At 36.9% G+C, this 24093-nt stretch overlaps 2 protein-coding genes across 2 annotated transcripts; both read right to left on the reverse strand.

Moving 5' to 3' along the window:
* Positions 1-12909: 12909 nt before the first annotated feature.
* Positions 12910-15057, reverse strand: LOC103524841 (40S ribosomal protein S21-like). Its single transcript, XM_008489877.3, has 4 exons — positions 14895-15057; positions 14519-14578; positions 13601-13792; positions 12910-13120 (listed from the first exon to the last, which is right to left on the reverse strand). Exons 2-4 carry the CDS (start codon positions 14566-14568, stop codon positions 13111-13113), a joined length of 252 nt encoding a protein of 83 aa, XP_008488099.1. The 5' UTR covers positions 14569-14578; positions 14895-15057; the 3' UTR covers positions 12910-13110.
* A 6470-nt stretch (positions 15058-21527) lies between these two features.
* On the reverse strand, positions 21528-22251 carry LOC113465542 (longitudinals lacking protein, isoforms N/O/W/X/Y-like). The gene has a single exon (XM_026820149.1). The coding sequence runs from the start codon at positions 22190-22192 to the stop codon at positions 21683-21685; it is 510 nt and encodes a 169-aa protein (XP_026675950.1). The 5' UTR covers positions 22193-22251; the 3' UTR covers positions 21528-21682.
* Positions 22252-24093: the final 1842 nt, after the last annotated feature.

Here is a 24093-nt window from a genome sequence, read left to right on the forward strand (position 1 = left end):
AAGCGCGGAACCGAGTAAATCGGACTCTTTATCTTATATTGAAAATTTAAGCAAAACTGGCGCAGTCATGTCTGCAGGAACAACGGGGGATAAGAAATCCGCAGTGTCCGGCTGTACAAGTTCTCTGTACGATAATGTAAACAAACTGTCCAACACTAGCACTTACGAGCCGAGGAAATACAAGTGTCCATGTAAGGATTTCCTGCAATCTGATTGGTTCCTTCATTTTGGGTTGATGACTCATTGCTGCCACATTGATCTGGATGAACTATAGTAATAATAATTATATTTGGCAGGTCTGGGATTATAAAATGGTGCAATATGATTGGACACATATGTACCTGCAGTCCGTTTTGAATTAATTTATTGACTCCTTTATCTCCTTTAATTATATTATTTATTATTGTTAAGTTTTGGCTAAGTTGTTGGTGATTAATGGATAATGGCAGACCCTCAATCTTTTTCCTTTTTTTTTACTCTCAATATTTTTCTTCAACTATTTATAGATCAGCCTAGATTTTATTATTTGGACTAGATTTTATTATTTTATTACTTTCTTTAGGTATCTATTAGACTCTCCAAAGATTTAATTTCCAGTATTTTTATCTAAGTATTCATTTCCCAAATTTTATTTATTGGCCTTGAGGTTTCACCTAGCTCTTGGACTGAAAGGTCCTTATCGGGAGGAAAAATTAGTATTTATTATTATTTATCAAATCCGCCCAAAATGCTTTTTGATTATCGGGCTGAGAGGGTAAATGTTATAGCTTTTGCTTTAGTCAGTATTACTTTCTATTATTTTTTATGTATTAGACCCCCTCCCAAGATTTCATGTATTTTTGTAAATACTTCATTGATTGGTTCGTAGGTTTGTAAGTGCTTCCGTTTGGGATCAAAGCATCTGTTCCGTTTGGGGAATGAACTTGTCACATTTTATTCGTCTTCATTTTTTATGAAATGAAATAATTTTATTACAATTCGCGCTGACTCGTATTTCCTTCATTTGGAAGCTGTTTGTTTATCAATTAACATTGACAAAATGGGTAACATTGGAAGAGATACACTAGAACTAGTTATGTTATTCGCATGTGTTATATCCTTTAAAAAAATCTTTGATTATTTTTCACAGCAAAATTTGAGCAATTCTACCGAAATCTTCAGCATACAAATCAGATGAATCATTATCGGAGACAGTTAGCAGCGAAAGATTTAGAAGACTTTAGAACTGTCCATTTGAGGTTGTTAAAATATCAGAGGAAAAGATGTTCGTTTTATATTGAAGCCCTCATCCTTAATTTACTAGACCAAACAAGGACCCTGGGCACAACCTAATATTCATTTTATCATACCAAATTATACCAACTGAAATTTGGTTGGTCCTGGAACACTGCCCTGCGCTCAGCTCAACGTTTTCCGAGGCACTCCTGTGTGTGTGTTCCCAAATGATTATGCCAATACCCCTATGTTTACAGACGATCACCGGAAGTACTTTCCATCCTACCTCACTCCCTTGGTTGGTCCTGGAACACTGCCCTGCGCTCAGCTCAACGTTTTCCGAGGCACTCCTGTGTGTGTGTTCCCAAATGATTATGCCAATATCCCTATGTTTACAGACGATCACCGGAAGTACTTTCCATCCTACCTCACTCCTCCCGGCCACGAAGACCCCAACGAGGGATCTCCCGAGCATCTATCCCGCAAGACGTCCAAACACACCAAGAAACTTCTCAAGTATAAGCTCTACTTTGATGCCCTGCACAATATGAACGGAACCACAACGCCAGCAACGAACAACAACTTGAACTTCCAATGCCCGAACTGTTTCGTAAAGTCCTACAAGTATATCTCAGCACTGAGGCGACATCTGACATACGAGTGTGGGAAGGAGGAGCGGGAGTTCATTTGTATGTTGTGTCTCAAACAGTACAAACGGCGCGACCACTTGCAGTGCCATATTAAGCTGAAGCATCACTACGATATGGTTAGCCAAAACAAGGTGTGGCAGGATTTCGTTAAGCATTGAGTGAAATGTGAACCTGGTCAAGCAGAGTTGTATTCGATTATAAAAGTCAGTCAAACATGGTACAAAAAAATATCAACATAAATATAGCACAAAACATACATTTGAATCCAACGCTACCTCCAAACAATCACCTCGGTAGGGATTTGGTCTAGGCCGATCACTGAAGTTGAGCGTGATTGGTATTCGTATGGGTATGGGTGATTGATTTTCTGTACAATCTGATGTTGCTGGCCCTCCTATCAAACCTGTTGAAAATTTCAACTTATTGTCATTTATTTTTCGATATTTACAACGTCCCATATTTGTTCGCCATAAAATCACTATATTTCTTTGCTATACAATCTCCACCCACCCCCCATATTTGTTTGCCTTACAACTCACTACAACTTTCCCGGTACGTTTTTCAGACGTCAACCTGTCCGCTCTCTACTTGAAATACTTCCAAGATTTGAACCAAGCCGCCAATCTCATGCGCCTCTCGTCCATTCAGCCGCCCAGCACCGATCTTCTCAACCTGATAACGAACAAACGCACCGCAAGTAGCGATCTGCTCAACCTGATTACGAACAAACGAACCGCAAGTAGTTCGGAAGACAAACCGGCCGGGGAAGATGTGTTCGCGTGTCCGAAGTGTTCGAAAACCTACTTGCGACAGTACACACTGAATGCGCACCTGCGCTATGAGTGCGGGAAGAGGCCCAAGTTCAAGTGCCCCCACTGTAATAAGAAGTGTCATCAGAAGTGTAACCTGAAGTCACATATTGCCCTGAAGCATGATCAGGTGACGCAGATTTGAGGGCGGAATCAATAGAATCCCGTATAACAACCTGTGAACTTCATATTTCATAGCTAATCTTGATTATCTCAAGATTTCTTGAATATGAGTGTACCTAATTTGTAATTGAACTTCATATTTCATAGCTAATCTTGATTATCTCAAGATTTCTTGAATATGAGTGTACCTAATTTGTAATCTCAAGTTTATAAAAAAGTACAAAGACGGGCTGTGAGCAATCATCACCTAATATTTGGGATAACATTGGTTTTATTTTCCTCTCTTCTGAAGATCGTTTCCGTCTTTTGGTGTGATAAACCTTGGGAAATCAAAGATGGTGCTAATTTGTAATCTCAAGTTTATAAAAAGTACAAAGACGGGCTGTGAGCAATCATCACCTAATATTTGGGATAACATTAGTTTTATTTTCCTCTCTTCTGAAGATCGTTTCCGTCTTTTGGTGTGATAAACCTTGGGAAATCAATGGTGCTCCATCGGAAATTTGTAATCTCAAGTTTATAAAAAGTACAAAGACGGGCTGTGAGCAATCATCACCTAATATTTGGGATAACATTAGTTTTATTTTCTTCTCTTCTGAAGATCGTTTCCGTCTTTTTGTGTGATAAACCTTGGGAAATCAAAGATGGTGCTCCATCGGATTCGTTTCTGTTTACAAAAGTTTCCCCGGAAGGAAAGTACACCTCTTCAAGAAGAAGAATTCTTCACTAGAAAACATCATCTAGCTGGGTAGTGGAAATTCGCTTGTAAACCATACCTTTCCTACCCTTGTTCCTTCATTTCTTTCCCTTTACAGATATGTACTTTGAAAACACCAATATAATTTCAGAGTCAATTAATTTGTTTGTTTTCTCGGGTTTGTTGTCATTTTATTCTTGTTGATATAGGCTTTGAACTTTTAGTCTTCGCGCGTTTTGATTTAAAAAAAAAAGAAGAAAAATAGAAAGTAAAAATTGTTACTAGTAAGTTTTGGGATCCTCTGAGGTATACTATTCACTTACTTACTACTAGAAAACTAGACTAGTATTTTGTTATCAGAAATTTCGCTAAAACTGAAAAGAAACTGATTAGTAACTCGAGTTATTTAACTCTTGGATTGTTTGGAATGTTGGTTTCTTTTTTCAAGTTCTTCTTAACTAAATTTAAACATTTTCTCTCTCCATACCTATATTATTTCCCTTTGGGTTATTTCTCTATATTTTTATAATTTCATGTCTCTCCTTTGACTCTTTGTTGAGTCTAGACTTTATGTTTTATTCTTTGCTCTCTTTTTTACTTTCTACGTCATTTATTTGATTGATTCTTCTCTATTTTACGACAACTCTTTATTAAATGTCCTATTAGAGGCGGATCTAAGAGTGTGGATTGTTACTTTCCATATCTCAATACTCTAGATTTTTTTAATCCTAATGCCTAAGAAGAAGTAGGTACTTAGGTACCTATCACCAAGTTATCCCATTTTCAACTCATCTTCAGAACCCTTGGATCCATCCGCCTTTACCTAACCCAATTAACTTTTACGCGCGCCACCCACACTCAGACCGTCTGAGACTCTCACCACCTGACAGACCTAGGTCGAAAGCTTTTCCCGCCCACACATACGTTCCGGCTGCCTGATAGACTGGGCGGTCTGCGTGTGAGTGGCCGGCCTTGCAGTTTTGAAAAATACTAACTGACGTACGTGTATACTAAACCTGAAACATTTCCTGAAAGGCATGGTGTTCTTTATAAGCAAAAATCGGTACCGACATCGACAGTCACGTAACAGGATTTCTCAAAAAAAAAAACATCGTTTTGGGGGGTAGTGCATAAATTTTTCGGGAAATACATGGCACCTAACTCTAGGCACCTTTGTAAAGTTGGTACCTATAACACAACACTATTCCTTTCAGGAATTTGGTCCTGAACTTCTCAGGATCAAGCCCCAGGATCGCGGTCCACCAAAAACTCATAACCCCATTCCTCACCCTCCTTCCCGTTATAATAATCTTCCCCCTCTCTACAATAATTCCCACAGGCATCCCCCCATTGCCGGCCAATCTGACCCCGGGCTCAAACGGCCTGGCCAACTTCTCTCCCTCGTTCCTCTGGCAACTGATCAGCACCCATCAGATCAACTACTGCCTCACCTGCGCGTACCCCCATAGCTTTTTGTTATATTTGCAGCAGGAGACTCCGGACCGAAGGCGATTTAGGGCCTTCCAGGTTAGGAATGGTTGGCTGACACGGTTAGGTCTCTCACACCCTCTTCGTACCCCCATAGCTTTTTGTTATATTTGCAGCAGGAGACTCCGGACCGAAGGCGATTTAGGGCCTTCCAGGTTAGGAATGGATGGCTGACACGGTTAGGTCTCTCACATGGTCCGACAGACTCAAGGCGAAACCTTTTTCCGCCACACACGCTTTTTCAGAAGAGAAGACGCATTTTCCGACTCTTTATTTTTCTTCCAATAACTCATCCACCCTGTCTGTACATAATTATTATTGACACCCTGTACATAATTATTATTGGTGAAGAAATAAAAGAACAATTAAATGATGATTATTGATTTACTTGGTTTTACGACCAAACTTTTAACCGGTTTATCAATAATTATAATTGTGGTGGTTCTCGTTGCTTCCTCTTTTGAAATCCATGATGGTAGGTAGCACACTCAACTTGAAGTTTCGGTAACTTGACCTAGTTTGGTGTGGTTTATCTTTCGTAAAAACAGGATATGTGATTATATGTACGTAGGTTCGTAAGTATAACAATAAATCACCAGAACCCAGAACCTAGTAATTTACGAAGGATGGAGTAGTTAGCATTTTAATATATATGTAAAAAAAAAAGTGACAGAAAACTAACACACAAACCAGTAGTTGGGTGGAGGAGCTCCTTCAAGAGAACCCTACCACTGTAAAGTTTGTATGATAAATTACAGCTGCCCAACTGTACATATTAAGTACGTGACTATGTGTTTACAGATCTTCTGGGGCAGTACAAGTCAACAAATTCTCCTTGGTCGTTTTCCATTGTGATTGATCTGTAATGAGAGAAATTTGGACCATTAGATAAGTTATTATTTTTCACTGGTTTTTGAGTTATACCTACTACTTAAAGCTGACTTAGTGGGTCCATCCCTAGACCATTCAAGATCCAAGTATGGAATATACAGATCAAGATCTTATGGCCCTTTACTTCACAAGGAGATGTTTTCCAAAAACTCCTGGAATAGGTAGGTAAGTACTGATAGCACAGAGATTAAAATCGGAGACGTTTTCTACTTGATCCGAGAGTAAATGTTATAGCTTTTGCTTTAGTCAGTATTACTTTCTATTATTTTTTATGTATTAGACCCCCTCCCAAGATTATTTATTTATTTATTTAAATCAGCCATGATTTTACTTATTTTCCTCGTCGGAAATCTATTTATTTATTGGACTCGTCCAAAATTATGTTTATATCCTGCCTCAAAACGTAAAATAATGGACTCGTCCAAGATTTACTCGAGATGTAGAATATTGGACTCGTCTTAGATTTTGTTTATCTTACTTATTTTCCTCGTCGGAAATCTATTTATTTATTGGACTCGTCCAAAATTATGTTTATATCCTGCCTCAAAACGTAAAATAATGGACCCGTCCAAGATTTACTCGAGATGTAGAATATTGGACTCGTCTTAGAATTTGTTTATCTCGCCTCAAAACATAAAATAATGGATTCGTCCAAGATTTACTCTAGACTCTAGATAGTAGAATATTCAATATTGGACCCGTCCAAGGTTGTATTTACAAAATCTGCTTCAAAAGATAATGGACTCGTCAAAAATTTACTCAAGATGGAGAATATTGGACTCGTCCAAGGTCGCACGGAAACTCAGGGAATCACGTGACTGTATGCCAAAATTCTAAGAACATGTTATTAGTTATTACTGTAAATTAAATATAGAGGAATTTTATATTATTTTTATAGTGATGTTGTTTGCTTTTTTTGGTTTTGAGGAATGGGATGGACTTTTCTAGGGCCACCTCCTGTCTCTAAAATCATGTGGTTGTCCGAGCAAGTTATTTCGACTCTGTAACCTCTTTGGAGTCTTTGGGCCTCGTGCTGCTAGCTGCTAGTCGGGCAAAAGGCTCGAGGGTTCGATTCCCTGATTTTGATCAAAGTTTTGTTTCATATTTTTTTTCTTTTTTTTTTAATCAGATATTACCTACCTAGTTATATCTTTATCCTTAACTTTATTTATCCCAATAGTATATTTGAGCAATACCTACCACAGGATAGGAAAGTATTGTTAAAGTTTTAATGGAATGATATTTGAAAAATGCATCATTGCATTAATCACTTCTGGTTATGACGTTTTTTTTATGTCTGAACTTATTGAACGTTTAGTTTTGGAACTTGGTTCGCTGGATTGGAGGCCTCATTTTTTTTTTTTTTTTTTTTTTTTTTTTAAATCAGCCTAGTTATATCTTTATCCTTAACTTTATTTATCCCAATAGTATATTTGAGCAATACCTACCACAGGATAGGAAATTATTGTTAAAGTTTTAATGGAATGATATTTGAAAAATGCATCATTGCATTAATCACTTCTGGTTATGACGTTTTTTTTTTTATGCCTGAACTTATTGAATGTTTAGTTTCGGAACTTGGTTCGCTGTAAAATTTAAGCAAAACTGGCGCAGTCATGTCTGCAGGAACAACGGGGGATAAGAAATCCGCAGTGTCCGGCTGTACAAGTTCTCTGTACGATAGTGTAAACAAACTGTCCAACACTAGCACTTACGAGCCGAGGAAATACAAGTGTCCTGGTTCGCTGGATTGGAGGCCTCTTGTTCCCAGTGGGCCTCGTTTCACCACAGTTTACAGGTGTAGTCGAAATTTTGCATCCTTTAGAATTCTTCAAAGTACTCTTGTGTATCTTCTTTCTTGAAATACGGCCCACGTCAATCGAGGTATGTATCTGGTAGTGAAAGGAATTTTTATCTAAATTTCTATGATCATGCTTCTTTTCGTACATTTTTTCCCTTTACTATTTGAGGGGCGATTTGGAAAAGGGGCGAAAGTCGATTTTCACCCTTTTTCCGAATCGCCCCTCATTTAATTTATCGTATCTGATTGTGTCCGTACTGTCAGAAGATTGGACAGAAACAGTTCCTACGGGAACATATTATTCAGGAACATTTGATGTAGAGAGAACTCTGGACGGTAAATAGCTAGGGATTCCGATACGGATTATCCGGCCCGAAGGACCAAAGATTGAATTTTAGTGCAATGCTTTCTGCTACGAGTAAAAGACAACTTTTTTGCTGATAGAGTATTATTGGTATATTATTTATGAAATGTTCAATTGTGAAAGGAATTTTTATCTAAATTTCTATGATCATGCTTCTTTTCGTACATTTTTTCCCTTTACTATTTGAGGGGCGATTTGGAAAAGAGGCGAAAGTCGATTTTCACCCTTTTTCCGAATCGCCCCTCATTTAATTTATCGTATCTGACTTGTGGAGTGGCTAGTAACAACCAAAAGTTAGCACTTGATGAGTCCATTCATTCATGAAAATCTTGACCCAGAAAAATCGATTATTTTTTACAGTCATGGTCATAGAATTTAGAAAGGAAATATTCCTTTTACTGTCTATTATTTATTTCCTCTTTTCGTGTCTTTTTATTTACTATTTTCATGTCTTTTTATTTACTATTTTCATGTCTTTTTGTTTACTATTTTTATGTCTTTTTGTTTACTACATGGTCATAGAATTTAGAAAGGAAATATTCCTTTTACTGTCTATTATTTATTTCCTCTTTTCGTGTCTTTTTATTTACTATTTTCATATCTTTTCGTTTACTATTTTCATGTCTTTTTATTTACTATTTTCATGTCTTTTTATTTACTATTTTCATGTCTTTTTATTTACTATTTTCATGTCTTTTTATTTACTATTTTCATATCTTTTCGTTCACTATTTTCATGTCTTTTTGTTCACTATTTTCATGTCTTTTTATTTACTATTTTCATGTCTTTTTATTTCCTCTTTTCATGTCTTTTTATTTCCTCTTTTCATGTCTTTTTATTTACTATTTTTACTTACTGTTTCCTATCCTAATTTGTTACTCTTTTCTTTATCAATTTTATCTTTTTCGATCTCATTTTATTTTTCTTTGGAATGTTGGTTTCTTTTTTCAAGTTCTTCTTAACTAAATTTAAACATTTACTTACTTACTACTAGAAAACTAGACTAGTATTTTGTTATCAGAAATTTCGCTAAAACTGAAAAGAAACTGATTAGTAACTCGAGTTATTTAACTCTTGGATTGAGCAATCTGATTGGTTGATTCAAGAACAGTGCCTACAGTTAAATTTAAACCATTTTCAAAGCCACTCTTTAAATTGCCTATTAACACTCAACAGATGTCTAAACTCTAATGTCATTTATTTATTTTAAACTGTCATCGCTTCCCAACCTGTGACCTCATGCCTCATTTCGCCCTCGGTTTTACATTCCAGGCTTTCTGTGCGGTTTCGATCAGCTGCTAGCGCCATTAGCTCCGCGCTCCTACCGGCGAAACTCGCAACTAAACGGCTCCTTCATTTGTCCCAAGTGTTCCAACCGGTATGTGTACAAACACAATCTGAAGCAGCACTTGAAATTCGAGTGCGGAGTAGAGCCTCAGTTTAAGTGCCCCTATTGCGACAAGCGATGCAAGCTGAAAGGAAATTTGATGTCTCATATTGCGCTCAAGCATACGTGATGAGGTTGAGAGAGGGATTTTTGGAACGAGTGTCTTATAGAATCTCACCGTCGTATGTATGAAATCTAAAGATAAACTTAAGTTTAACTTAAGACGAACAATGTCGAGTGCGGAGTAGAGCCTCAGTTTAAGTGCCCCTATTGCGACAAGCGATGCAAGCTGAAAGGAAATTTGATGTCTCATATTGCGCTTAAGCATACGTGATGAGGTTGAGAGAGGGATTTTTGGAACGAGTGTCTTGGAGAATCCTAAATTTATAGAATCTCACTCTTAAAGAACCGTACAGACCCCTAAACGGGTGGTAACGGGCTCTTACTGAGTCCACAGATTGAATACTCATACCAGCGAGTTTTTGCAACCAAAATTAGCGTCCCGTTAACCAAACTCTTTAACGTCATTTGACGAAAAACTCTTTAACGTTATTTTGGTCAACTTACGTCCTATGTTTCAATTATCGTCGCCTAAGTTAGCAGTGCAAAAACCATTATACTCTAACGAGTCTAAGGAATCTAAGGCAATAACTTTCGAAATCTGAGATGATTTCTGAAAGCTACTAATAAGTTTGTATCTGAAATATGAACCTGTGATGATTTGGATGTCCGTCCCCATTGGAAGGTTGAATCTAGTATAGTATTTGATATTTACATATATACTTTAAGGTTAGATGTGCTGTGGGTCTATTTATGAAATAAGGTTACATGTGCTGTGGGGTTCCATATGATGAGATTAGGTAAAGATTTGAGTCTATTTCTGAAAGGACTTGGTGAAAATTTCTCGACTTTTCGTTTTGTTGGACTGATTTTATTATTAGGTAAGACTGATTGTAAAAAAGTTCAGAACTTTTCATTTTGACAGTTTTGAGACTGATTTTAAAAAGGGAAATTTCTGAACTTTTTATTTTATTAGACTGATTTTTAGTGTAAGACCGATTGTAAAAAGTTCAGAACTTTGCACAATGTTAGGCTGATTTTAAATAGGTAGGTAAGGGTAACACTGATTGTAAAAAAGTTCAGAAACTTTCATATTATGTGGTTAATTTTTGAGACTGATTTTAACTATGTAGATTTACTGATTTTATGGAAAATTCTGAACTTTTCATTTTGTTGGACTGATTTTAAATAAATGGGTCAGACTGACTGTAAGAAGTTCAAAACTTTTCATGTTTGACTGGTTTTAGGCTGATTTTAAATAGGTAAGACTGATTATTTATTATGAATAGTTATTTTTTCAAACACCTACTATTAAGTTGAATTGATATTCAGAATAATTTTGAGACTGACTAATTTCTTATTGGCAAGTTATAAGTTTTGATTTACCTAAATAGTAAATATTTCATATACATATAATGTTAGTTTAATTTTGAGACTGATTTAGTAAGGTTTTGTGGTATCTATTTATTATCTTGATAGTACAAGCCACATTTTCTTCTCGATAGAATAAATTATTTAACTTTTTTTTTTCAATTGGTTTAACATCACTTTATTATAACTATTTAGTAGTAACTTGATTTAATTATACTTTTTATCTCACATTGACTGTTAGAAATACTATGTAGCTTGTAATATTGTGATCTCTATTCTCTAATACTCATGACTTGGTCACTTAATATAGGTCAAATAGTTTCTTACACTAGTAGTAAGTTCTACAGCTTATTTTAGTTAATTTAGGATTAGTTTTCTTGCTCGATCTCAGCGCATTTTTTGTCTAGACACATTTTGAAAGTTCCTATTTTTAATGCCTCATTATTATTAAGTGCCTATTTTAAACTTCATTTTTAGCAAAATTTTCTTGTAATTAAAGTAATCCCCAAAATCCCTTGGTAAATTGTGCAACAATTCTGACATTGCACTGAGCACTTCTCGCGGAGAAAAATTGGACAGTGTAGGTACCTACCAAACTTTTTTTTGTGTGTAGAGTGAGAGTATACCCCAGTCACTGGGGAGGAAAAAAAAAAAGTTGTGAGAGAAAGTAATGCCTCGATATTTTCTTGTTACAAATCAAAATTATTGTTAGTTCTTTTTAGCACTGTAAAGTTAAAGTTCCTTATGTACCTACCTTATTTTTATATTTTTAAGATTATTTTTTTCTTGCTAATAAACTACTGGTTTTATGTTCTTAATTTAAATTACCTGTTGTACAGAATTTATTTCAATCTTTTCTTGTTACAAATCAAAATTATTGTTAGTTCTTTTTAGCACTGTAAAGTTAAAGTTCCTTATGTACCTACCTTATTTTTATATTTTTTTCTTGCTAATAAACTACTGGTTTTATGTTCTTAATTTAAATTACCTGTTGTACAGAATTTATTTCAATCTCCTTTTCTGCCAGCCTAGTTACCCAACTTGGAGGTTGGCGCGTCTGCCTTGTAAGCGCTAGGCCGCGGGTTCGATTCCCGGCCGAGGCGGATTTTATCCTGAACAGGTTAACTTCGTTCTTTACAGAAACAATAGAGGTCACTTTGTATTGAAATTGATGAGTGGACAAGAAGCCAGCCGTTCTGAGAACAAACCTTACCTATTTAGATTCACACGCGCGGGAATCAAACCCGCGACCTAGTGCTCTTGACAAAGTTAACCTCGTCTAGAGAAAAGCACCACGCTATCAGCATAGAAGCACAGCCTCGGACAAGAAGCCAGCCGTTCTGAGAACAAACCTTACCTATTTAGATTCACACGCGCGGGAATCAAACCCGCGACCTAGTGCTCTTGACAGACAAAGTTAACCTCGTCTAGAGAAAAGCACCACCCTATCAGCATAGAACCACAGCCTCATGTTAACTCTAGCGTTTACATCTGTACTTGCAAAAAAGCATTTCAAGACAACAGTAGACCTGTAAACCCAGCCTACTAGTTAGGTTGAAGAGTAGTGCATCTGCCATGCAAAGTGCTAGGTTGATTCCCACACAGGCCACAGGGCAGATTTTAACCTAAACAGACAAGGTTCGTTCTTGGAAAAGCTGGCTTTCTCCTGGCTAGGTCTCCTGTGGGTTGCCCAAATTACTTCTTATTTCATAGAAAAAAAGATGAATTCTGACCTCAATTCTAACAGGTATTACAACAAGATGAAATGAAAATAAACAGAAGCATTTCAAGACAACAGTAGACCTGTAAACCCAGCCTACTAGTTAGGTTGAAGAGTAGTGCATCTGCCATGCAAAGTGCTAGGTTGATTCCCACACAGGCCACAGGGCAGATTTTAACCTAAACAGACAAGGTTCGTTCTTGGAAAAGCTGGCTTTCTCCTGGCTAGGTCTCCTGTGGGTTGCCCAAATTACTTCTTATTTCATAGAAAAAAGATGAATTCTGACCTCAATTCTAACAGGTATTACAACAAGATGAAATGAAAACAAACATCTCTCTCCTTCATTCAAATCTCTTTATTTTCAACATAAAAAAATCTTAATGTACATAAAAACAAACACTGACATCCCAGACACAGACAGAAGGCTGTCAGGTATGATGGGGCAACAGGGAGTTTGAAGTGTAGAACCATGAGGATCTCTATTCGATAACATCACAATGTTGATAATTGAGTGGTGGGTTGAGTACACAGAGCTTAGTAGTTCCTGAAAGCAAATGAAGGAAACAAAATCAGTCAACACTTTTTGAACCAAGGACACTCTTATTTTTTCTATTTAATCAATGAGAGGCCACCTTTTAACCAACAGCAATAAGAGGATTCATTTTTGCCAAGATTTCAACCAGCTTTTCAATTTTTCAACCAGTGCACCCTGAAATAGCCATCAGCACTTGTCCCAAATGGTCACCCATAAAGATACCAACCATGCAAAATGTTCCTTAACTTCAGGAATCTGTTAATGCTATTATAATAATAATAATATTGTTCTCATGCAAAGTAAAAAGGGGAAATGGAAATAAGAACAAGTCACTTTGAGGTGGACTTGAGAGAGAAAAAAAAAGTTAAACCTACAGGATTAAACAATCTGATTTAGTTTTATACTTGTGTAGATTCAGATTAGCCAATCAAATTACCTCTACAACTAGTTACACTCAAAGTGTGATTTAGTGATTGAATGTTAACTTACTTGGCAATGATGCCGTCATCTTTGGCCAGTCTTCCAATGCAGTCGTCAGATTCTCCCATCCGCCTGATTTGTCCGCAGATAGCATACATCTTCAGGTTGTCAGTGGTGCGGCCAGTAGCAGGGTCAACGTCAGCAATGGCAATCTGGATGGAAGCATGGTCCTTAGCAGCAATGATTCTGTTGCTGGCAGAACTGAGGAGAAAAAATAAACAGTCAAGTAATTTGCATTAGACCTAGGTTGAAGTTTATAAAATAAGTTTGTCTTTGAATTGAGTTTATTCCTAGATTCCCACCTTTCAATTCAGTTCCAACCTAGTCTCTATCCAAAACTAATCTGATTAATTAAACACTGACATTGCTTGATATGTACAATGAGGGTTTTTGAAGAAATTTGGGGAAAATGTTCAACTTTTTCTAAAACAAAAGAACATTTTCTCTTTAGGGCCAGCCTACTTAGCTTGGTTGGAAGCATGTCTGCATTGTAAGCTAGACTGCAAGTTTGATTCCTTCTTGAGGCAAATTTATACTGAACAAATGTTTATTCTTAAAACAGCTGGTTTTCTCATTCTTCCTTCTCTCTATCAGACCTCTCAGAAAAAAGGCCTTGCTTGGTTTAGGGCTCTACAACAGCCCTTCATCTAAGTGGATTCTACTGTTCACTGTACCACTATCAATCTAGGTATTATAACATTAGTATTGGTACTTGTGCAGAAGTCACATCCGTGGAATATTGCTACCAAAGGAACTGACACAAATGAGCAGTGACCAGTGTTATTATAGGGTTAGGTTAAATGCAAGAAGGAGTTTTCACAAATAGAGCAGTGATTAGTGTTGTTATAGGGTTAGGTTAAATACAAAAAGGAGCTTTTCTTTTCCATGGACGTGACTTCTGCATAATTACCTTCGTGTCAAACTTACCATCTTCTGGGGCAGTACAAGTCAACAAATTCTCCTTGGTCGTTTTCCATTGTGATTGATCTGTAATGAGAGAAATTTGGACCATTAGAGAAGTTATTATTTTTCACTGGTTTTTGAGTTATACCTACTACTTAAAGCTGACTTAGTGGGTCATCCCTAGACCATTCAAGATCCAAGTATGGAATATACAGATCAAGATCTTATGGCCCTTTACTTCACAAGGAGATGTTTTCCAAAAACTCCTGGATTAGGTAGGTAAGTACTGATAGCACAGAGATTAAAATCGGAAACGTTTTCTACTTGATCCGAGGCTAGAAATCATTTGATATAATTGGAAACTGTGTACCAGAGGGTTTAAATTTAGGGTTTTACTTACTTTTGGTTTAATTTCTCGTGAAATTTCACTCAAAAAACAAAAATTTGCTGTCTTTTCTGAAAGAGATCCGATCCGAAATTTCTCGTGTTCTTGTTTACATTTGTCGAAATGGCCAGTTTCATTTCACTTGTTCCATTTTGTCCAAACAAATGTACTAGCCATTCCACAAACATTTTTCAAAGCCAGTCGAACCCAAGGTATGTGAACAAAAGAAATCGTGCACAGAGAAAAATCAGGTCCGTTTCAAACGGTGCACGAAATCAAGGAGGTGGGAGCTTAGTGGACTATGAAGAAAATTGAAGTAAAGCCCATTTCCTCCCAGTCAGCTCCCATGGCGTATTGGTCACTGCGCTCGCCTTGTACGCGGGAGACCCGAGTTCGGTTCCCGGTGGGGTCAAGAAATTTGTATCATGCAAATGATTAATTCCGTGACTGGCTGTTGCGGGGCCCCCTCAGCCTCGTGAGGAAAATGAATAGCTATGACATTTAAATGCGCATAGCGACCAGTGCAGTGAGTACCAAAGTTGTGACATAATAACACAAAGAAACTGCATTTACATTTACATATGTTTTTTTTTTACATTTCCTTCGATGTTTTTAGGGTCGGGACTACGGAATATTCAAGTCTATTTTCAATCGCCGACTCCAAGTTAAACGTTATACCCCGGTCTAAGAATTTATTTTGAAAAGGATTTATAATCTCACTATACATATAGGTAACTGCTAGCTAAGGACTTTAGTGACGTCGCGGGGGTACACCTTCATTCGGGGACAAGCTACCTGTCTACTTACCCAGCCTGAGTAGAAGTCAGCAGTACGTGATTGCCCAGGTGGTCACCCATCCGAACACCAACCACGCAAAAAGTTGGTTAACTTCAGTGTTCTAGTTGGGACCAACCACGCAAAAAGTGTTCTAACACCAACCACGCAAAAAGTTGGTTAACTTCAGTGTTCTAATTGGGAAGTTTTGCCTCTTGTCGCCTATTTGATGATGGAAATGCTACGACGATAGATCACACGAGTCTAATGTAGCATGTGTTTCATTGAGCTACGAAATAAAAAAGCTTGAGGAAAACTCAGCAAAATTTTGTATTATAATAATAATAATGAAAATAATAATAATGAAGCTTTGTCTTCTGTAAATAGGTTTTTTTTTAAGTACATTACCTTTTTTGGGGTAATTGCTAATTGTACGTAGTTCTTGTTAAATAGGTTATTTAGTTACCTACCTTTTTTTTAACTCGGGTACCTTTGCTAAACTTATGAAGAGTCAGCAGTCAGTACTTTCAGTTTTCAGTCTAAATAGTGAGTGAGGGTACCGTCTGTTTATTGTCCATCAGGCAGGTAGGTACTCCCGTTACTCATTTCACTTATCACAAGGAAAACCTGACAACAAAATAACAAACCGTACCTAGTCCACAGTAGCTCCACTCCCCCCCCCCTTTCCCTCACTATTTAGTATTTACACTGAAAACTGAAAGTATAGGTATCTGAGTAAAAAAAAAAAGATCAAAAAAAGTTGCGCTTACTTGGGTGATGTTTCAAAGTCAGAGAGCAGGAAAAATGAGGACCAACGGAATTTTTCTTTTTCTTCTACGACTTCTAGATACCGAGATAAATCGATTTACAAAATACCGGTAAATCGTAAACTTTGACGTCACGGCATACGCTCATAATTCATGACTCCCGCTTCGTTTGTTTGTGCGCAAGCGTTTCTGCGCATTTTGACGTGAAATCTGACGTCACAACTCTTCGAACTTTTTTATTAGAACGACAATTAAAAATTGAATTTTCGACCTTTTAAAGTTACCTTTTCCGAGTTTTGACCTCAGATTTGGATTTTTCAAAACTTTTTACGTAGGAATCGACCTTTTATTAATAATATTTTCCCAATTGCAACTGCCCCATTGCAACACTTTCTCACTACTAAGTAAAACTTAAGCTATAGTACATGTATACCTACTCATTGCAATGGAAAGTAGGTAGGTAATAATAAAAAGAAGTTTGATAGAGGGAACAGTAACAATGGAGGTCTTATCGTCCCAAAAGCGAAGAGAAGACAGGATAGGAGAAAGCCATCAGCCTTTCCGAGGACAAACCTTATCCGTTCAGGATAAAATTCGCCGCAAGCAGGAATCGAACCCGCGATCTAGCGCTTACAAGGCAGACGCGCTACCCTCCAAACTAGGTTGGCAAATGAGAACATTGAATTCAGAATACAGCCATAGTTTGTTACTGCTTCCTCATTTCTGGCCGTTTCAAAGAGACACAATTTGGGTACCACTGATATCTAGGCTAGAGTTTGCTACCCCTGTCTCATTTCTGGACGTTCGTTTCATGGAACCACAATTTGGGTACCACTGATATCTAGGCTAGAGTTTGCTACCCCTGTCTCATTTCTGGACGTTCGTTTCATGGAACCACAATTTAGGAACCACTGATATCTAGGCTAGAGTTTGCTACCCCTGTCTCATTTCTGGACGTTCGTTTCATGGAACCACAATTTGGGTACCACTGAATAGAACAAGTATTGCTGAAGGTTTGTTGTTGGTTCAATAAAAAAAAACAAGGGCTAGAGTATTCGTCTAAAAGTTAGAATGGAAAGGGTCCCTACATCAGTGTAACACAGGAGGCAATGTAACTTCCCCCCTTTTTTTTAAGTTACGCTTGAAGAAGTTTGAAAAATTGAACATAAAAATGAGTTCCTATCTCCTAATATGTATTAGTTACTCCTAGGTACTACCATGCACTTGGATCTTAGAGTGTAGGAAAAATTGAACATAAAAATGAGTTCCTATCTCCTAATATGTATTAGTTACTCCTAGGTACTACCATGCACTTGGATCTTAGAGTGTACTATGTTTAGGTCATTTTGTTATGGTAAAAGTACCTAATACATTTCTTTCTTTCTGAGTTTTCTACATACCTACCTACTTCTTTTTTAATTTTCTTCTGGGATCTAAGAAGTGATGGGATCATATCTTGCCTGTGACAACCACTTTACTAAGGGGGAACTGTAACTGCTAAGGTCATATCGTCCCGAAATCGAAGAGAGATAGGATAGGAGAACGCCAGCCGTTCCAAGAACTAACATTATCCGTTCTGGACGAAATCCGCCCCGGGCAGGAATCGAACCCGCGGCCTAGCGCTTACAAGGCAGACGCGCTACCAACCAAGCTAAATAGGCTGGCAAAGGCTCAGAGAAAAAAAAAAAAAAAAAAAAAAAAAAAAAAAAAAAAAAAAAAAAAAAAAAAAAAAAAAAAAAAAAAAAAAGAAGAAGAGGTTTGACAGAGGGAACTGTAATGTAACTGCTAAGGTTTTATCGTTCCGAATTCGAAGAGAGAAGGAAGACAGGATAGAAGAGAGCCAGCCGTTCCGAGAACGAACATTATCGGGTCAGGATAAAATTCGCCCCAAGCACGAATTGAACCCGCGGCCAAGCGCTAACAAGGCGGACGCGCTACCAACCAATCTAACTAAGCTGGTGTATCTTTGTTTTGTTTATCGAACCAAGTTAGTACTGAAAAATCCCTTTACTTATTCCATAACACTAAGCCGAAAAATACACCATTTTCCCATACGAGACAGCCCTTTAACTGCTTTCCTTAAAGAAAAAATTAACTGATCAATTCTAAATTCCGAGCGGGAGGGAGAGAAAAAAACCCTCCTACCTAGAAGAGAGGAATTAAATCTGTTAATTGAAGAACGAAAACTGGCTGGCATTGACGTTTGCAGAACGACCCGTTTGGTTTTGGATAACAATTAAACAAGAAACATTTTTCTTTCTTTTTTCCAATATAACGGAATTTAATTCACTCTCTTGCGCGAGGAATACCTGATTGCCAGCCTAGTTGGCTTAGTTGGTAGTGTATCTGCCTTGTGTAAAAAAAAAAAAAAAAAAAAAAAAAAAAAAACATTTTATTGCACAATAAGAGATTCGTAAAAATGATAACAATGAAATTCTAACCATCTACATATTTATTTATTATCATTTATCAAAATTATCATTGAATATTTAACCTTTTAACCAACATAAATATTCAGGAATCGTCGATGACAGAAGATGAAGAAGAGCTTAAAAAAAGGCACACAAGGTGTGAAATACCATATTAACAAATATGGAAAGAATGTGAAAGATTCAATTTAAACGTAAGTAGACTGTAGATAGGAGAAACAAGATTAAACTAAAATAAATATTGGTAACAAGATGTAAACAAAAGAATGAGAAAATGTTTAAACAAATTAAAAAATTAAGTTAAATAAACAAAGAACAGTAAAGTATTTTAACAAAGAATAAACAAAATCGAATGTAAATTAAATATTAAGAAAAATATTTGAAATGTAAAAAAAGTAAAAAGCTAAAGATCAAATTAAACAAGATTCTTTTGTAACTAGAAAGTTATTTTTCTTTTGAAAACAAAATGATGAAACAAACGGCAAAATAAATGACAAGTAATAAGGATTAAGTGGGAAATGTTATCGGTCCGAAATATCGGTGTAAATCAGTCTTCCCGGGGAGCAACACCGTCATCGACTGCGCCACATATCAGGGACGCACACTATGGTCGCCGGGGGCGACTCGTCTCCCTCGTGCCACTATCATTCCATCCATTCGACGAGTCGCAAACTGCCGTGACACACCGTCATGTGCGTTTTGAGGCTCTCCTTCCGCTTGTACACTTTGTGACATAGCGAGCACTGGTGAGAGTCGTTGTTGAGGCACTCGTGTTTGCGATGCCGGTAGAAGTGTGTTTTGTGTCGGTACGAGCGCCCGCATCGCATGCAAGGGTAACGGATCTCGTTGTTTACTTCGAGCCCGAACACGGGCTGTTTCGGGAGGACGAGGTAGCTGAGAGGATCTGGAAGAGAGGAAAGCCCAGCACCCCCGAGGGTGGCGATTGGGCGAGAGGTTTGGTTAGTAAAGAGAAACGATGATTGGCTATTCTCATTTTGTCAAATGAGTTTACTTCGAGCCCGAACACGGGCTGTTTCGGGAGGACGAGGTAGCTGAGAGGATCTGGAAGAGAGGAAAGCCCAGCACCCCCGAGGCGGGGTGGCGATTGGGCGAGAAGTTTGGTTAGTAAAGAGAAACGATGATTGGCTATTCTCATTTTGTCAGAAATGTACACATGTACATCCATGGGGTGGCGTTTGGGCGAGAGATTCGGTTAGCAAAGAGAGATACGGTATACGGTGCCTGGCTAGGCTTTAGTTATTACTCGTATCTCAATAAACGAATATGGTCCATCGAACATTGGAAACGTAGTCGCGCGACTTTAAGCTGCACGTAGTCGCCTGAAAACCCAAACTTATGAAAATGATAGAGAGTCTACAGGGTGTTGCATTAATCGATGTCTACCCGGAAATAGCGAATACTACAGGTCAAGGGCTACAAAAAGTTCCCCGACCACTTTTTCGAAATCCCCAGAATAACGGAGATATCCGCCATTTTGTATTTTTTTCAGGTACCCCGACCTTGCTCCAAACATTTAGGTGGTCGGGGAACTTTTTGTAGCCCTTGACCTGTAGTATTCGCCATTTCCGGGTAGACATCGATTAATGCAACACCCTGTATAGAGATCTCTATAATTTTCATAGGTTTCATTTTTCAGGCGACTACGGGCTTCAAAAAGTCGCGCGACTACACTTCCAATGATCCAATCTGATGTGCGACAAGCAAGGTCGCTCTGATAAAAATTTCCGGGTAGACATCGATTAATGCAACACCCTGTATAGAGATCTCTATTATTTTCATAGGTTTCATTTTTCAGGCGACTACGGGCTACAAAAAGTCGCGCGACTACACTTCCAATGATCCAATGTGATGTGCGACAAGCCTTAAGGTCGTTCTGATATAGTCAGGCGACTACGGGCTACAAAAAGTCGCGCGACTACACTTCCAATGATCCAATGTGATGTGCGACAAGCCTTAAGGTCGTTCTGATAAAGCCACTCTGTAGCGAAATGAATTATGGATCACCCTACGCCCTGTGAATTTGATATCAACTCGTGAAAACCGTAAGAAAATGAGGTGTTGTTAAACCACCTTTATGTTCAAAAAGTCAGCAAATGATACTGATGTCAGTCAGGTGACAAAATGTTATCTTTTCCTCTGCCACATTTAAGTCCATTTTATTGAATGTTCGATGCTACAGAACCCAGGAGAAAGAAAAAACAGTGGGTAGTTTTCCTCTGCCACATTTAAGTCCATTTTATTGAATGTTCGATGCTACAGAACCCAGGAGAAAGAAAAAACAGTGGGTAGTAAAAAAAAAGTCAATGTTATATTGAATGATTCATACAATAGTATCAATGTTTTCACATAAATTTCCTAAAGCCAGAAAATAAAGTCCACAAAAAGTTAGAAAATCAAACATGGAAAAAATGAATAAATTTCCAAAATTAAATAAAATGAGATCTATGTAAATATTTATGACTAGAATAAAGAGGAACATGAGATTTCAAATGACAATTTATAAAATTTAAGTAACAACTAAAACTCTTGGAAAAAAAGGGTCTTTTAAAAATATCTTTGGTTTGGACGTTTGCTTTTCTGTACAGTTATTGTTTTTCAACAATTCCTAGGCTTTCTCAAGATGATTAGAAAGAAACCAAATTGTTGTAAGCGAGAAAGTGCGAATTCTAGTCCAAAATAACTACAGTCGAACATGTCTAAGTGGGAATCCAAGAGACCGGACTGGCAATTTTTTCACGCTTATCTAGGTTTCCCTTAGACAGGTTCGACTATATCCTGTTTCGCCAAACCTGCCCCAAACGGGTTACTCAGCCTACCTGAGCCGCTGATTAGGGTGTTTACTAAACATATGTTTCTGGAGGGAAATCTTCTGGTGCGTCCGCTTAGGACAGTACGGACATTGGAACTGCGGCTCTTTGCCACACTCCAGCCGCATGTGCAGATTATAACTCGTCTTGGAGCGGTACTTTTTGCCGCATGGGCAGAAAAACTCGCGGCACATCGTACTGGTGACGTCACGCGAGGAGTAGCTTTTGTTGACATCTCGTGACGCGTATGTTGTGACGTCACTCGTGTAGGTCTTAGTTATAGCGTCATGGTCGGAATAACCTTTGTTTGTGACGTAGGATGAATTGTAAGCCTTGGTTGTGACGTCATAAGAGTTGTAGTGACGGGATTTGAGCTGGAGTGATGGTCGGAGACATGGTTTATGTGTAGATGATGTGATACTGGTGGACGAGGGAGAGTGGAGGAATTTGGTGTCGTGAAACGAATCTGGAAAAATGGCACCAGAAATCGGGTCAAACACATTATGTCTTATCATTTAAAACCTAGAAAAATCATCTTCTTTTCTTCTTCTTCTTTTTTATCGACAAAAAACGAGTATTGAGGAGTTAAACCTCGAACAAATTTCTAGAAAAAAAAGAACTGGATAGAAAGAAGTACAACAGAAATAAACAAATAAATATGAGTACAACAAATTGGTTTGAAAAATAATAACAGGAAAGTCAAAAAGTGAACTTTAAATTTGTATTTCTTTTTTTTTCAAACCATTTTGAAGCACAGTGGAAATTTGTATTACACATTCTTTTTTCTGTCAACAATATTTTTCAACAATGGAAATATAATATAATAAAATAATATGATTCATGAAATGAGCATTTGATTATACTAAACATCTTAAAACTAATAAACAAAATAATAGCCATTGTACAGGGTTCATACTGGATCTTCAAAAATGAATTTGTTCAAATTTTCAACACTTTTTCAATTTTCTACGATTACTCCTAAACATAAAAAAATGTCTAGCTTTAATGTTTATTTTTTTCCTCCTTCTTCTCAAAATCCCTCATTTCACAGGGGTTTTAACTGATCCGTATGAACCCTGTTATCAAATAGTACCCTCCTTAGGATTATTTCAAAATTACAAAAAATGGTAACAAATAAATAATATAAAAAGTTAAAAAGGCACTTGGGAAAAAATATTTCTAAAAATTTTGTAAAATATTCATTTCACACAATTTAATAATAAAAAAATAACAAACAATAATGGAAATTTACCATCACTCACAGTACATAAAAATTATCCCTGCAATTTAACAAAAAATCTACCTAGGTACATATTTCTATTCCAATGTGTTCCTACTTGGTAAAACTTATAAACAAAATCTCTTAAAAAAATTTTGCACTATGTAAATATGTACTATCTTTTAGGAGAACCAAGAGTTTACTATCTTTAAGAGCCCCTAGGATAACTGTGCGTGTGCACTGGTTCGTAGCTATATTTATACAAGAAAATCAATTTTTAAAAGTTGACAATTAGCTCATTTAGGATTACCAAGAATTCAACAATAAGATTCAACTCAATACCTATTATTATGAAAAAATCAGAAGAAACTAAAAGAAAAAAACGGCAAATCAAGTAAATTAATATAAAATGTATACTTCTTTTTTTTTACATTACTTTTCATTACTATTATAAATAATTTGCCTATTCGTTTTAAACAAAGGTGAAAAGAAATTAATTTTTGACTAGAGGGGGGACAAAACAGATTTCCAAGGTGAAAATAAAAAATAAAATAAATAAAAACACAAACATTACAGTCCCGCAAATGACAAGGTATTGTTAAAGCAGGTAATCATTCAATCAAGTAGATCATTCTCATTGACATTGTTGACTGTTTTGCTTAGAAAAAAACTCAATTCAAGGTAAACCGACTGAATTGATTAATCTAATTCCTTAGTTCATTCTAAACATAATCAAAACTAAGCATAATCTCAAAATGTCGCCCCCTGGCACAGAGGGGTAAAAAGTTGTGAGAAATTACCAGCAAATATTGGTAATAAAGTCAAAACTCGTGACAGAAGACTGTTAAAATTGACTAGAAATTATTTCGAAATATCAAAAATTTCGATACCAGACTTTTGTTCAAACCAACTTGTGAGAAATTACCAGCAAATATTGGTAATAAAGTCAAAACTCGTGACAGAAGACTGTTAAAATTGACTAGAAATTATTTCGAAATACCAAAAATTTCGATACCAGACTTTTGTTCAAACCAATTAAAGTAATGTGTACTCGTATAGGTACTTGATGAGAACAAGTACAAGTGACTTGGATCAGTTTATTTTGACTAGATAAAATTACAATTTAAATACAAGGGGAACTAATTTTAATTATTCAGGCAATAAGGCCTTTAGTTGGTTTTAAAAGAATTTAGGACT

Source organism: Diaphorina citri, unplaced genomic scaffold, assembly GCF_000475195.1.
Source record: "Diaphorina citri unplaced genomic scaffold, Diaci psyllid genome assembly version 1.1 scaffold123, whole genome shotgun sequence".
Classification (NCBI taxonomy): Eukaryota; Metazoa; Arthropoda; class Insecta; order Hemiptera; family Psyllidae; genus Diaphorina; species Diaphorina citri.